This window comes from Athene cunicularia, assembly GCF_003259725.1.
Source record: "Athene cunicularia isolate RWA chromosome 2 unlocalized genomic scaffold, athCun1 chr2_part1, whole genome shotgun sequence".
In the NCBI taxonomy this organism is placed as follows: domain Eukaryota; kingdom Metazoa; phylum Chordata; class Aves; order Strigiformes; family Strigidae; genus Athene; species Athene cunicularia.
In genome coordinates, this window is record NW_020799095.1 from 28,541,940 (window position 1) to 28,557,213 (window position 15,274).

At 38.8% G+C, this 15,274-nt stretch overlaps 1 protein-coding gene across 5 annotated transcripts in view; it reads right to left on the reverse strand.

The window, feature by feature from the left end:
* CDK14 (cyclin dependent kinase 14) overlaps positions 1 to 15,274 on the reverse strand; it is a 320,641-nt gene that overhangs the window by 143,500 nt on the left and 161,867 nt on the right. For all 5 annotated transcript variants that reach the window (XM_026842539.1, XM_026842544.1, XM_026842542.1 and 2 more), the window contains one exon: positions 12,726 to 12,849. In XM_026842539.1, the coding sequence (XP_026698340.1) occupies positions 12,726 to 12,849 (124 nt within the window). The remainder of the gene's footprint in view (positions 1 to 12,725; positions 12,850 to 15,274) is intronic.

Genomic DNA, 15,274 nt, shown 5'->3' on the forward strand with positions numbered 1-15,274 from the left:
TTTGAGCCATGGCTGCCCTGGCGGGCACAAATGGTTCCCTAGTGACCATGGAGTTTCATTCAGGCAGCTTCCAGTACCCAAGCCAGACTACTTATAGATAAGACAAATACTCAGCTGATTTTTGTCATTGCTACAATATGTTACACTCTCCAGCTCATGTAGTTCCTTACCAGGTAAAACACTGTTTTGACTGTTCTGCCAAAGAACTCCAGTACATTTTGCATGTGCTATAACATTAGTACATGCATTCACATACTATATAACACCCACAGCATCTAAAAATACATCTGCCTGCTCTGGCTTAAGTCAGAGTAAAATGATCTGAAAACACCAGTATAGTATGGTACAGGCATTGGTGAAAAACCAAAAAAACTTAATAAATAAATAAATTCCCTCAGTTAATCCAAAGCTTTCTGAAATATATCAAAGTACAAAACAACTATAGGATACTTAAAGATTTCACTAAATTTTAATATTATTTTCACTTTGCTTTCAAGTGTGAAATCATTAATCAGACCTGTGTAATAACTGTTGCTGCTGTAAAGCAACATTATAAAGCAACATCATAAAGCAACATCTTATGACAGGGAACTCTGGAGTCTCAGGTTCACCTGTTCAATTGAATCACTTCTCAAAACTCATTTAATGTCTATGTCATCTTAAATTAGCTGAACCACAAATCTTAGAAGGAAAGTTTTATGTGAGAGACATTCCAATATGCTTAGGTCTAAATTATTATTTGACTTTGCATCAGTAATCAGGCATCTGTATTCCTGCAGAGCCACTTAATCAGTTCTTAATACAATTTTGTCACAGAAAAAATAAGAAATTAAAACAGGCAATTTAATTTTAAAAAAAGTTACATTAGAAGAGCAACTGACATCATCTACCTGGACTTGTGCAAAGCATCTGACACTGTCCTGCACAACATCCTTGTCTCTAAATTAGAGACACATGGATTTGATGGATGGAGCACTTGGTGGAAAAGGAACTGGCTGGGTGGTCACACTCAAAGAGTTGCAGTCAATAGCTCGATGTCCAAGTGGAGAGCAGTGACAAGCGGTGTTCTTCAGGGGTTGGTATTAGTCCCAGAGCTATTTAACATCTCTGTTGGTGACATGGACAGTGGGATCGAGTGCACCCTCAGCAAGTTTGCTGATGACACCAACCTGTGTGGTGCGGTCAACGTGCTGGAGGGAAGGGATGTGCCATCCAGAAGGACCTGGACAGGCTGGAGAGGTGGGACCGTGTGAACCTCATGAAGTTCAACAAGGCCAAGTGCAAGGTCCTGCACATGGGTCAGGGCAATCCCAAGCACAAATACAGGCTGGGTGATGAGTGAATTGAGAGCAGCCCTGCGGAGAAGGTACTGGTTGACAAGAAGAAAAACATGACATGATAATGTGCACGCGCAGCCCAGAAAGCCAACTGTATCCTGGGCTGCATCAAGAGAAGAGCGACCAGCAAGTAAAATGAGGTGATTCTGCCCCTCTACTCCACTTTGGTGAGACCCCACCTGGAGTTCTGCGTCCAGTTCTGGGGCCCCCAACATAAGAAGAACATGGACCTGCTCAAGTGAGTCCAGAGGACGGGCATGAAGATGATCAGGGGGCTGGAGCACCTCCCCTGTGAGGACAGGCTGAGAGAGTTGGGGTTGTTCAGCCTGGAGAAGAGAAGGCTCTGGAGAGACCTTATAGCAACCTTCCAGTACATAAAGGGGGCCTGCAGGAAAGATGAGGAGGGACTTTTTATCAGGGAGTGTAGTGATAGGATGAGGTGTAATGGCTTTAAACTGAAAGAGGGTAGATTTAGATTAGCTATAAAGAAGAAATTCTTCACTGTGAGGGTGGTGAGGCTCTGGAACAGGTTGCCCAGAGAGCTTGTGGCTGCCTCCTCTGTGGAAGCATTCAAGGCCAGGTTGAACGGGGCTTTAAGCAACCTGGTCTAGTGGCATGGGGGTTGCAACTAGATGGTCTTTAAGGTCCCTTCCAACCCAAACCATTCTATAATTCTTTGTTTCCATAAAGAGCATTAAGGCTGTGCCTTAACAGTATGATTCTGGAAATACGTAGTTAAAAAGAAAATGTTCCTCATGGGGCATCTTTCTCTACAGTGACACTGAAATGCCACTGCCAGGACAGCAAAATTGGAGCTATACAACCAAATCTAGTCTATTATACACAGATGTAAGCCAACTAAGTTAGTAGAATTGCAGAACCCTGTATCGTAACTGAATAAAACAAGTGAAAATTTGTTAGTACTGAAACCAAGCCATCCTTTTATCTATTCTTTCATTTAACTTAAGGAGTATGGATGTACCTCTCCATTTAATGCTTAATAAAATCTACTTGTACATTGCAAGAAAAGGATTCCTGATAGTATTTTGAACACAGACAAAATACTACTGACATATTATTAGTACCTTTGAAACATTTCATGTTTTATTTAAACCATTTACTATTTCAAGTTTGCATGTATGAGCAAATTTTAACTACAGGTGAGCACATCTCATTTAGCATCACATCCTGCAACTCATGTAGCAAAGCTGGTGCTAATCCTGAGCACTATAAGACAGAATGGGCAAAGAATTTCCAAATTTTCAAGAAGCTAACATTAGGCATTTGTGTCTATCAAGTATATTTCAGTGACACCCTGCCTTTTCTTTTTTTTTTTAAATTGCTTTAGTTTTGTCCTAAAGTCTAGAGACAGCTCAAAGCTGAACCAAGTTTCCAGCCTGCTTGAATAGTCCATAATTTAGTATCAGTGATGACAGTATTGACATTGTTTTTCCCGTCTAGTGCCTCATACTCTGTATCTGCTTTTACAATCAAATCAATCCACTGCAGTTAATATCTAACTTAAAGACCATTGCAATGAAATATTCTTAAAAGCAAATACAGCCTCAAGAGCAAATATTACTGAAAAATTTACTGTCCAAGTAACTTAAAAACTGCTGCAACAGAGGATAAGATTATGTTCACAGCTGTGGGTGGGACTTAGAAGACATGACATCTGAAAGTGTCCTTCTCTCATTTCCAATGACCACAGGGGAAAAAAAAAAAAGCTATAATATCTGACATATAAGCCATAAAAGCCAAAGGTGGGAAAAGCTGAACAAACATTAGAGGAGAGATTGGACACCTTTATCAAGGCAATGATCTAACCAGTCATTCTTCTCACCATGTAACATGGAAGTCATGCAGCAGAATTTCCTCCCCATGCAAAGCAGATGTTCTCACATCATCCAGATAAAACGCTGCTGATTCCTAACCTCCCACTTTTAATATTGGTATCTTTGTGTCTTTCAACATTTCACTCGACCTCTCAGTCTTACAGTTTGATTATTTGTAACACATGTAAGGGTGGCTATGTGGAGGTAATATTTGTACAGCTCTTTGGAAATGTAAGCACTGGAGAAGTGTTAAGTATTACTACAACAAGCACTGCCTGACCTCTTCTTGATATCATGAAAGCCAATTGCTGCAGAGCATACCTGCAAGTGTGACTTTCATTCACATCAGTACAAATTGTGCATCTATAAATATATTAATCTATCTATCACTGTGTCCTTCAGAAGGAATGAAAAAAACCTGCATAAATTGTTCAGAATTACCTGGATAAAAACTGACTGTATTACAGTAAGGTAAGGTTTTAAACTGCCTGGAGCAAAACAAACGATGTTAAAAAAATTACAGAGCCATCACCTCTTTAAAATGCTATCTCAATTATGGAATTATCTCATATCATGTTAAATGGCACATTTCTCTTAATGAACTGTCAGTCTCTGTTCATGTTAATCTTTTTCTTTGCATATCAATATTTTTGTTCTCACTTATGATGAGTTTCTTCTTTAATCCACATCATCTTCCAGTTATCCCTTAATTTCCATATAGCTGATTATTTCCTGTGTAAAATAAATCTGCATAACTATTTACACATTAATGAAATCAGAATTAGTTTAAAAATTGCCATATTTTTCCTCATTATATCATACAGTATGTTCTCTTAAATAAGGAAACATTAAACAAAACCATAATCAGACCAAAAAAGCAAAGATGAAGAGCACCAGGATAACTGTATTTGAAAACTTTACTATGAACTTAGGTGCCATTTTCCCCTATAACTGCCATATCAGAAACAAGCAAAGTAGCTTCAGAAGAATAAAGTTTTAAAGGTGTAGCCACAATAGTTGAAAGGCTAAGGCTGCAAAAGAAGCAACGTGTAGGAAGAGAGAATGTTCTCATATAAAACTGATAGGAGAACATGGTCATGTGACTGAGCAAGGCTTTTTTTCAATTAAAATACCCCTCATCACTACTGTCCAGATATTAAATACATTCGTAGATTCATTCGGATGGCTGGATCTCTCTTGTACAGACAGCATATCACAGTTCTCCAAGGTTTTTGTGCAATTATCACACAACATTAGGTGGGGAATACAAGACAATGAAGAAAAACTATGATTGTGATAATAATGCAGGATTACAGTCAGCATTGAGCTAGTTGCAGTAGAGATGACATCTAAATCCCATGTTATTCTTAAGTACAAAACACTGAAACAGATTTCTCATCACAGTTGTTTTAATGGTATCATAACCAACTTCCTTTATTGCCCTTAATGGATAATTAAGATGCTTTGTTCCTCTTTAAAGGCTCAACAGAACTCTAATTTGTAACAGTGGGAAACTGGATTGAACCCTAAGTAATCGGAGATGTAACAAGAGACGCATCTAATAAGTCACACCAATCTCCAGGTCCTTAATGGTTTATTAAAAAAATATTTTTAAAAAATTTCCTTATCAGCCAATAATCTTACGCAGTGCTTCTCAGTGGGAAGGGCTTAAGTTGGAGCATCTGCTTTAGTAATAGCTGAAAAGGCTGGTATATTTAAAGAACTTTAATTTCAACTGTTAGAAAGCAATCAGTGTAGACTGACATGGCCAAAAATTCAGTGTGTGGCTCTACTTTGTATTTACTATTACTAGAGAGAAGTTAAAGTCCTAGTTGAACAAAACTGAACGTCACAGTTTTTGTCAAGTGCCGTCTCCAGAGAGTAAACCTGTGTCGAATCTATTCTTTCCCCCTAGGCTATCAAACCCAATTTCTGTCTGTAAAGTATTTTTCCTGCATTGACTCTCATGACAGTATTTTTGTATTTAGATTTACCTGATACCACAATAAAACCATCGGATCTATGAAGCAAATTAGACTGAGGTGCACAATGGGAAGAGCTAATCAAATAGATATGAGAAACAAGAAACATCTGCAATGGCACTGGACCACACAGCCTCCTACATCTTCACCTTTAAAACAATTCACAGAGGAATTCTGCCCAAATGCCAGAAATCAAATCTAACTTTTGGCACTACTGTCACTTGAGATTTCCTGCCACCTATACACATCTCCTCTTCCTCTCCACCACAGATCTCTTCCGGGCAAGATGAGAGAAGGTCATGGGCACAGCACATGAAGCCCTTGCTCCTGGGAGGGGAGGGGAAGGCAGTAGCTTTGGCTACTCCCTGACAGGAGTCAGTGATAGTGTTAGAAACTGAGAAGGAAGATGTGTGGGTGGAGGGACAGCCTGTCATCCTGGGGAAAAAAAGTGACTAACACAGCAGCCTGGCATGGGTCTCTGGGTCCACAGTAGCCACAGCATTTGCAGCCTATGTGTTTAACCCTTCGACCAAGAGAAAGAATTTGTAGGTGCCCTAGCTACCTATCAGCTCCGCACCTGAGCTTTGGCTTCCTTTTCACTGTATCTGAAAGTGACAGGGACAGCAAGGGATTTTTTCACTGACACGGTAGTGTACATTCGAGGTTGTGCCAGGACAAATGCACAGTCCGCTCTGCCTTTCCAGGCCTCCAGCCCTGGTGCCACCATGAACAGCACTATCAGCTTCTGCTCTCAATGGAAAATGCTGTATTTACAGTTAATTACAGAAATAACTGTCTTTTATAAAGACCTGCAAGCTAACTCAAGTTTGAGCAGCTCAGGTTTCACTTTCCATGTTCCCGCTTAGCTTTTTTCAACTTACAACATTGTCACTGAAGTCATCTTCACTTCTTGATATTTAATACAAATACAGCCCTCAGAGAAACCCATTACTGACCTTCCTGGGGGACACAAGAACAAATCAGAGGGCAATAAGCTGCACCTAGGATAACAGCAACCTCCCACAGGAATATGGATGAGAAAAGCCTTTTTCTTTCTATGTTCAATCCAGACAGGGTGTTAAAGGTGTTACATTTGGGGTAAGCTGGTTCCCTTTATCAGCAGCAGCCTCTGATAACAAAAATCCAGACAATTTCCACCATTTCTACAGCCTCGACAAGGCCCGCTGTTGAGGCAGCAGGAGCCCACTGTGGGCCAGCTGCCTTGAAAGTGCCCCAGACTGCTCATCCTGAATGCCAGGCGGTGGCAGTGCCAGGGCCCATGGTTCCTGAAGCTCGGCTCGCTGGAAGCCAGGAAGATCAGAGGGAGCCAGCCCATACAACTAGAGATGCTCCTGGAGCAGTTTTGAAAACAATTTCATCAAGCATCACTGACAATATAAAGTGCCAGCTCTCCAGGCACCGTGACAACTCCTTATACCAGCATCCTCAAGAACTGATACTCTGTGGAGCATTTACACAGAAAAAACATAGATGTTATCCATACAAGCAATCTTTTATGCTGTCCAACCCTTCATATGAATCTTATATGGTACATTATAAAGAAATTCCTTATGGGATTCTTACTGTGAAAAAGGAACTCATTTTTTTTCAAGTTGTCAACATAGCTTTAATCATTTTAACAGTAAACTATACAGCAATGGTCTTGTCCCTCATGACATATTCCTGACATGCTCCCCACAGAAAAATCTATATGGAAATTCATGGAAACATCCTCTTTAATACTCAGCTGCAGTTTTAAACTGCAACTCCACTGAGTATAATTCTCTTTATTACAAACCTCAAGCCTCTTTGCTCCTGCTATCTATTATTAATCATCCTATGTATCTAGAAGGATGCATGGTTCAATCACACTTACTTGATTCTTTCTTTAACTACATCACAGCGATTTTTATTAACAAAACTCCGAAAGCTTAAGGCAGGACTTACACCATAATGCAGATCTCCTACAGCTTCATACTCATCCAAGGAGATCCCCAAAGACAACAAAAAAACAGCAAAAGGTGGCTGCAGGGAAGTTTCACAAACAAGCAATGCCCTGAAATACAATCCCTAGCAGCATGTTGATCAGCTCACAGATACAGCATGACAAGGGCCCTACTAGTTATTTGGCCAGTTTCTCTCACAACTTCAGAAGTGCTACTAGTGTTTCATACACTAGTCAAGTTTAAATGTTTTGTTCTTTACACCTGTGCCCTGAGGATTTTCTCAATACATCAGAAGGTGATGTCAATGTGCCTACCCTCCAAAGCTATATAAATGTTTTATCAAAAACTTCTAGTAACAAGTATATCTGTGTATTTTTCAACCCAGAAAGCACAAAATTATTCTAACTAAAGGATATGTAAGAGTAACCGTATTATGATCAGATTAAAAGGTCCACACTGTCCCTGGAAGAGTCAAAATATTAGGCTGCCAGTGGATGTTTTGGGACAGAGAACAAGAAGGCACAGAAAGAGTAAATCCTCCCTGGAAAGTTCCACACAGAAAGTGAGACCCATCTCCTGATTTTTATCAGCTATTTAGGGACTTTGTGTTATAGTTTATTAAGTATAATCTGCACGCAGACATAACTGATTAGCCAATCTTGATTTATATCATCATACAAAATAGCTAAATGCCCATACCCAATCACTAAAAACCAAAATAAACCAAAAAAAGCATGGTATATAATGAGTCACAGAACCACTCAAGGAGAATTCACCTAGTCCAACATGCCAGAATGATCAAGGCTTTCTCCGGTCAGTGAAGCAAATGGAGATTTCACCACCTCTCTGGGCTGCTCCAACACTGAAGTACTCTCATAGTGAACATTTTCATCCTTACAACCAGTTCTGTTTCAACTTATGACCATTACCTCTCATTCTCCCAATGTGCACCTCAGCAAAGACCATCATCCTGTCAGGCACCACCATCATCTTGGTAACTCTTTCTTAGGTACTAGGAGACTGCAGAGCTAGTCATTTCATTAAAGGCGGCAATCCCATGGATCACACATGATTTACCTCAATTAAAACTGGCAAAAACTTCCTTCACGTGTACAGAAATTACTTCCAAGCAGAGCCTCTCCATCATTTTCCCAGGCATAGTGGTTGACCAACCTGCAGTACCCGAGACGTTCCTTCTTGCCCTTCCTGAAAATGGGTACACCATTAACCTTTCTTCAGTTATTGGGGACCTTCCCCAATCTACATAGTCTTTCAAAAGATGATAGATAGCAGACTGACAGTGACAAGAGTCAGCTTTCTCAGTACCCTCAGGAAGCCTTCTGTCTGGACCCATGGACTTGCATGGGTCAAGATTTCTCAGAAGATCTCTGACACATTTCTCTTCCACCCACCCCTTTCCTCCCCAGACTGCATCTCTGAAAACAAAGGCCTGTGAAATCTTATTCATGAAGACCAAGACAAGGAAGTAATGGAGCACCTTGGCCTTACCTGAGTCTGTTGTGACTAAAATACCTGCCCCAGTTAGCACTGGACCTATATTTTCCACAACCACTTACTACTTTTCTCTCTCACGCTCTTCCAGCATCTTACCTTGCCTCCTCAACACCCTGTTGTTGCCAACCTCCTCCTTCACCTCAACACATTTTCCTCACAGAACTTCTATTGTTAACTTCTAAACTCTTCCAACACCTCAGACCCTTCTCCTGTGGCCCCTCAGAAGCATCCTCATGCAGAGTCAAAGATAATATACCTGGCAGAGCTTGTCTGTTTCTCTGGTGTTTACATCTGTATTTGCTCCTACAGCCTCTGGTACATATTTGTTAGAGGTTCAAAGTGACATTTTGAAAATAAGGGATCACTGAAATGACATATGGCATTGGTTATAATATGTTCATTATGAATACAAATCACATATTTGCTTAGATAACTATTTTGCTTAGATTACTAATCACGTGAGTACAACTAACTCTTGGAAAAAAAAAGATATTCTTAGTGTTCAGTATTTGGGCTCATGCGCCTATCCCACTGCCATACAGCCATTTGACACTGTTTATAGTTAACATAAATGCATTTATTCTAGAAACATACCTTGCTTTTAAAACTGCTTAATCACTCTTCTAAACAAAGGCTAAAGATTATCTTTTTTTACATCAATACAAAGGGCAAACAAATGCATCTGTATACAGCGCAAGGTTTAAGTGAGGAAACTACTAACCAAAGGCTAAGGAACAACTGCGCAGTCAAGTCTGTGTGGTAACTAGCACCAAGTACAGGCTCTATTCATTTAAGTTTGTAACTGTTTATGGTGTGTTAAAGCTTTATAATACTTTATTTCTACTGAAGACAGGCATATGTGCAGGAAAAATATAAACAAACCCATAGACAGCCAAATTCACACCACAGGACCAAAAATAATTCTTGCACTTCATTTTATAAGGAGAATTCCTAATATACTTTCATTTCCTCTGGAATTTTAATTAGATTGAAAAAAGAACGAAGGAATGGAGCTCAAGGACTATTTTTCATAGCAACAATTATTCAATATGTAGTCTCCCCTATTACATCTTCTCAAGAAAGCTATTTTTTATAGCTCATCCATTTTTAATTTGATAAATCCTCTATGTTCTGTTCTCGCTTTTCATTTGACTGCTGAGTCTTCTCATAAATGTTCATTTCCTAGCAGCTATAGCACAATGAACAGAAAAGCAAACCATGGTTCATCTGAACAAAGACACTCCCACACAGTGGAGTATCTATGTCTGGGAGCCCTGCCGTAGAAAAACACAGGCCCACAGTTATTCAAAGATTCCACTTCAGCTGCAGTGCAATGCACTGGCAGGCATGAATAGCCTTTCTTTTACCTTGTTTATTCAAGAACTATGATCCACTACAGACTGCTTTTAAGTATTTGATATCCTGCACTGAGGAGATTAAATAAACCTGACGCCAAATGAAAAACTTCAGCCATGCTGTTGATTTTTTATAAACTTCTGAAACCAAAATCTGAAGGTCTTGTCCTTAGAGATTAAAAGGCCTTTGCGCTAGGATTTTATATTTATTGTGCTAGCGAAGTCAACCCTATCTCTGACAGAAAGATTTCTTGATAGGTTCTCTCCTGCCTTGAGTGCATTTGAAAGCTAAACACCCATCTCTCTGATTTCCATAGTGATCCTCATGTAATTAATCAAATATACAATCTAAACCAACTTCCTTCCCAAGCACATTATTGTAAATTAGTCATTCATGGGAGAAAAGCATAAAGAGAAACAGGATTGTATTTTACATCTTGTTTAAGAGTCTTTTGTACTGGGAAGATGGAAGATGGGCTATAATAATACAGAGTTTAAATAAGTAAATATGCACAGAGGTGCACACAGAGAGCACATGGGTGTGCTCTCATTTCTCATGCTTCCAGTGAAAGAGGTCATGACCTTTCAGACTTTAACCTCATCACTTCTAATTTTTCATCTTGGTTCACAGAAGATAAATTTAACCCATCTGGTTTTCAATTTTACAAGGTCATGAGCCATGAAAGAAAATTTAGCTTTTTAGAGAAAAGGAGATATATAATCTTCTCTCAGTGTATAAGAGTAGATTATACAGATGTTCTGTTAGCTCGGGACAAATTTACAAGAGAAATAAAAATCCTCTCCACAATATTATGCATTCATGTATCTACTGCTGGGTATTGGCTTTGGATGTACATCTATAGTCTCTCTCTCAAAATAATACACAATGGTCACCCTTAAATTCCTGCAAGCTGGGAAAATCCTCCCTTTGATGTCATCACTGGGATATTTAGCCTAGTGCCACAATGAGACAATAATTTCATCAAAAGTGATAGCTATAATTCCTACTACAGCAGAGCAAAACCAAATGTCCCACTCTTTCCACTGCTCTATGACAACATCAGGCAATACAACCAGAGAGACATCAACCTGCATCTGAAATGGACATTTCATTGATTGGTTCACACCTCCAGCAAGGCATTTAACAGTGCTGGTGAAAGGTGCGTGTTTTTTGTTTTCTTAAAAACATAGCTGAAAAGTTTGGAGACTCCCTCTCCCCAGACACAAAAGTCATAGAGCTTCAGCAACACCTCCCCACCCCCATCCCCCTGCAAAATCCCCACACCATACATACAGAAGAGTTTGTAAAATCATCTACAGAGTTTTCAGTATCCACCAATACTAGAGCATCACCCCCACAGTCTCCTGAAGGACTTATAATATGGGGATGCTTGGAAGTCATAAGTTCATAGCGTTTTATGCATATAAATGATACAAGAAAACTAGTCATCTCAAACAGCACAGCACCTTCAACAGAGGACCAAGTCATATTTCACTACAAAACTTCTTAATGGTTGTCCCATTTCATGTACCTAAGAGATGAAATCTCATCGTAAAACGCAACATGCAGGAATGCTTTTTTTTAAACAAATCTTTAAAACACTTCTAGCATCTTCCAAGTTTTGAAAAAAAAACCCCAAAACCTAACAGAATATGATATGTAAAACCAGATAATAACTGTTTCTAATACTATTTCTCTAATTGCCCTACAATCCAAAGGCCAATCAAGCTCTTGTGGACTGTGTCCACCTGAAGTCCTGTTCCCTTCTCCAGTATAGCAAATACACACTGAGCTGTTAATTGCAGTAACGCTAATTAAAAGACAAAAAAACATGACTACATTAACAGTGAAATTGCCAATTAACACATAAGGCTCCCTCATTACTGCTGCTGCATGAAATGTGAAGCCTGATGTGGATGGCAGTCATAAAAATAAAAGACATTTTTTAAAAGCCAGTAGGTCACATTTTCAGCTTACTTCAGAAGTTCTGCTAGAATCAGTAGCTGAGAAGTTGACCTACACAAAAGAAAGAAATTCCTACGACATTTTGTAAAAACCACTTAAGAAAAATATTGCCATTTTCCACATCTGCACTCACAATGGTTTTCATCGGAAAGCATACTTGCCCCAGTATAGCCACTAGAAAGTGGCTTAAAAAAAGTAAAATAAAAAAAAGGCAAAAAGGCTAACATTTCTGTGGACAATTTCTCCTGATTCTACATTCCACATAATGCTTCCCTAATAAGGGACTAATGGATACTGAAAGCAGTTCAGGTGATCCTAGCGTTCTTTATTCTTTAGAAGGAATATTTATTCTTGTGACCTTCAGTCTCTTTCAATGATCATTTAATGAGGCTAATCCAGATCTCCACAACCCTACAGCTGCTTCTATAAAGAGATTTTGGTCTTCATATAGGCTGTATTTCCTCAGGTCTCTTTCATTTTTTTTTTTTCTTTTCTTTTTAAAGGTTTTGAATTCTAATTTAGAGGTCTCATGGTAAGTAACACTGAAATACTTCCAGCATTATCTTCCTTGTGAGAAATTGAGTCTATATTTGTTTTTCACTTGCTCCCTTTTAATCAAGCATTTTGTTGACCATAATCAATTTCTTCGCTCAAGAGAAAAATGTGCAATTATCTACAATGAAGAAGGTGTGTCTAAGGAATAGGGTGGGGGAGAAGAGAAATCAATGGAACCATCTGTCTGACATTCCTACAACATTATAAGAGACTTGTAATTAACTGCTTGCCTACCAAAGTCTGCCAGCTTTAACTCCCCCGTGTCACTGATCAGAAGATTCTGTGGTTTCAGGTCCCTGTGCAAAATGTAACGCTGGTGGATGTAAGACAGTCCTCGCAGCAACTGAAATAAAAATAACTGAAAAAGAGGGGGACAAAAAATGACCTCTGTTAATATTTTGCATATAACCACAGGTGATTTCTTCACAATATGCAGGGTGCTTGCATATTGTGGAAACATTGTGTCAGAATTCCTCCCAAACTGGTGTAATTCCCACCCATATTTAACACAATGAAATTTCCATCTAAAAACCCATGTACTTTGCAAGGACTAACCCCAGCCTCCAAGCCCTAATACATCATAGAATCAATTTGCCTACTTTAAAAAGACCAAGAGCAATACAACCATGTGCAGAAGGCTCATTTTCTACCAAATTATAATTATATTCTATTTACCCGTATGGCCTTAGAGATTAGGTGGTAGCCTGAAGACAGATGTGTATCTTCACTAATTATAGGAAACAACAGTACAGGGTGGAGAGGGATGGGGAGATAAGGCTGGGGGATGGGACACTGGAGCTAAAACAAAGAAGAAATTAATAGTATAACAATAATGCCTGTGTACCCAAGGAAATCTTCAAGTATGATAGGTTTTCTCCTTCCAAGTTTGGGTTTTGTTTGTTTTTAATGGGAGTTGCTTATGTTTTTTTCATTAAGAAACAATAATTCTCACCGAGTCTAAAGATGACCTTTGAAACCTACTTATAATAGTCTTTAAGGTAATTTGAGATAGGAACATAACTCATCCCTACATGTTTCTTTTAGCCCTTCACTGGACTCTACAAATGCTTTCCCTGGAGCTAAGCATTGATACTGTGTATTTTTGTAAGTTACAATTATGAACAAAAAGCTGGATGACAAGAGATCTTTTGTCCTCCCCTTTTCATCTCCTCTCCCATCATTCTCCTGCATTCTTATTGGCACCTGCTGTGGAAGGCTGTAAGTGCTACCCTCATGGATTTTGTCAATACAAAGGGCAAATGATTGTTTCCCAGGAGTTTTCTTCCCAGTTTTGAAAAATCTCTCTTAATATACAGACCCTTTCTATTGTCTGAAATATTTTAAGAAATACTACAGTTTCCAAAGGGGAACGTGAGTCTTTGCAAAGCCAAACACTGAGGATCCAAGAGTAGATATGGACCTCATGCCTCACAGCTCAGTGGCTGGTGAAACGTGCTCTCTTGAAAGATGTAGAAACCACACCAACGATTTAGGAAAACTCAACCCAGGCACACGAGAATTTCTAATCAACTTGCAACACAAGCATCCTATTTAGTGACTGCTGAAGTGAGGAGACATTATAAAAAGGGTTACAAAATCTGATTATAGAAGAGAATAAAGGCTGACATGAAAGAAACAGAAATGTCATGTTACTGAAGTTGAAATGAATTTAATTGCATTTCATTTTTTCCCTGAGTGCAGACACAATAGACTGTATGTTTAGCTATTTAGCCAGGGCACAAAAAGCCATATCAATCACCTTCTTGCCAGGATGGGATCTAACAATGTGCTGAGGAAACCTAAGAGCAAAATACAGAAATGAAAGAATAGCAGGAAAGTCATAAGTAACATGCACATTCCTTTTTGAATTGTGGTTAAAAATGGAACTCATGATATACAAAAAGTATTTTAATAAGGGCAGGAAGAAGAAACAGCTTTCATTACAGCCTTAAAATAGATATTAAATTCTATCAAATTACTTCAAAATATTATTTTTTTAAAATAAAAGGATAGGGAAAATATCCAGGTTTGCTATGCTAAATCAGTGGTATTTAACTTCAAATATTTTTTTAAATATGCAAAGAAATTTTAATTATGTTATCTTACAGCACTGTAATCTTTATAACTCATATTAATGTCGGCTTTCATTAGGCTTTAATGAAGAGTCAAGTGATTTAACACAACGTGCTAAAAAAAACCAAACCAACCAAACCAAAAACTTCACAGCTAAACAGAATAAATGTCTACTCTTGAGGACAGTTTTGCAATGTTAGTTTTATTCCAGGCTTGTAGACATGCTATACTCATCATGCACTTCCACAAAAGTCAATTAATTCACTCACACTGTATCAACTGCTTCCTCCTTGAGAAGGATCATGAATAAGAAGGGGAAAAAAGTCCCCCTGAATTCATCACAGTGTAAGCTCAGACATTGTTTTGTTGCTTTCTCTTTTCCTTTACACCTTTTGTTTTTATTTCATAATACTAAATGTGAAAAGATATAAGTGAAAGCATGAGCCTAATGCCTGGCAGTAGAGCATTCTGCAAACTAGGCCCTTTAGGTTTGTTTGGGAAGAAAGCAACAGTAAAAGAAAGCTCTTCATTCCCAATGGTTCCCCACTCAAAAAAGAAAAGACGAATTGGAAAGAACCATTTCTGGTGCCTCAGGAAATTCTTCTGCCTCCTTACAGTCATTCCCTCCCTTGCTTTTGAGGAAAGCCCTCCACAAGAAACATATTCCCCTTCAAGACTATCTGCATTACTTTCACAAGGAGAGAAATGAA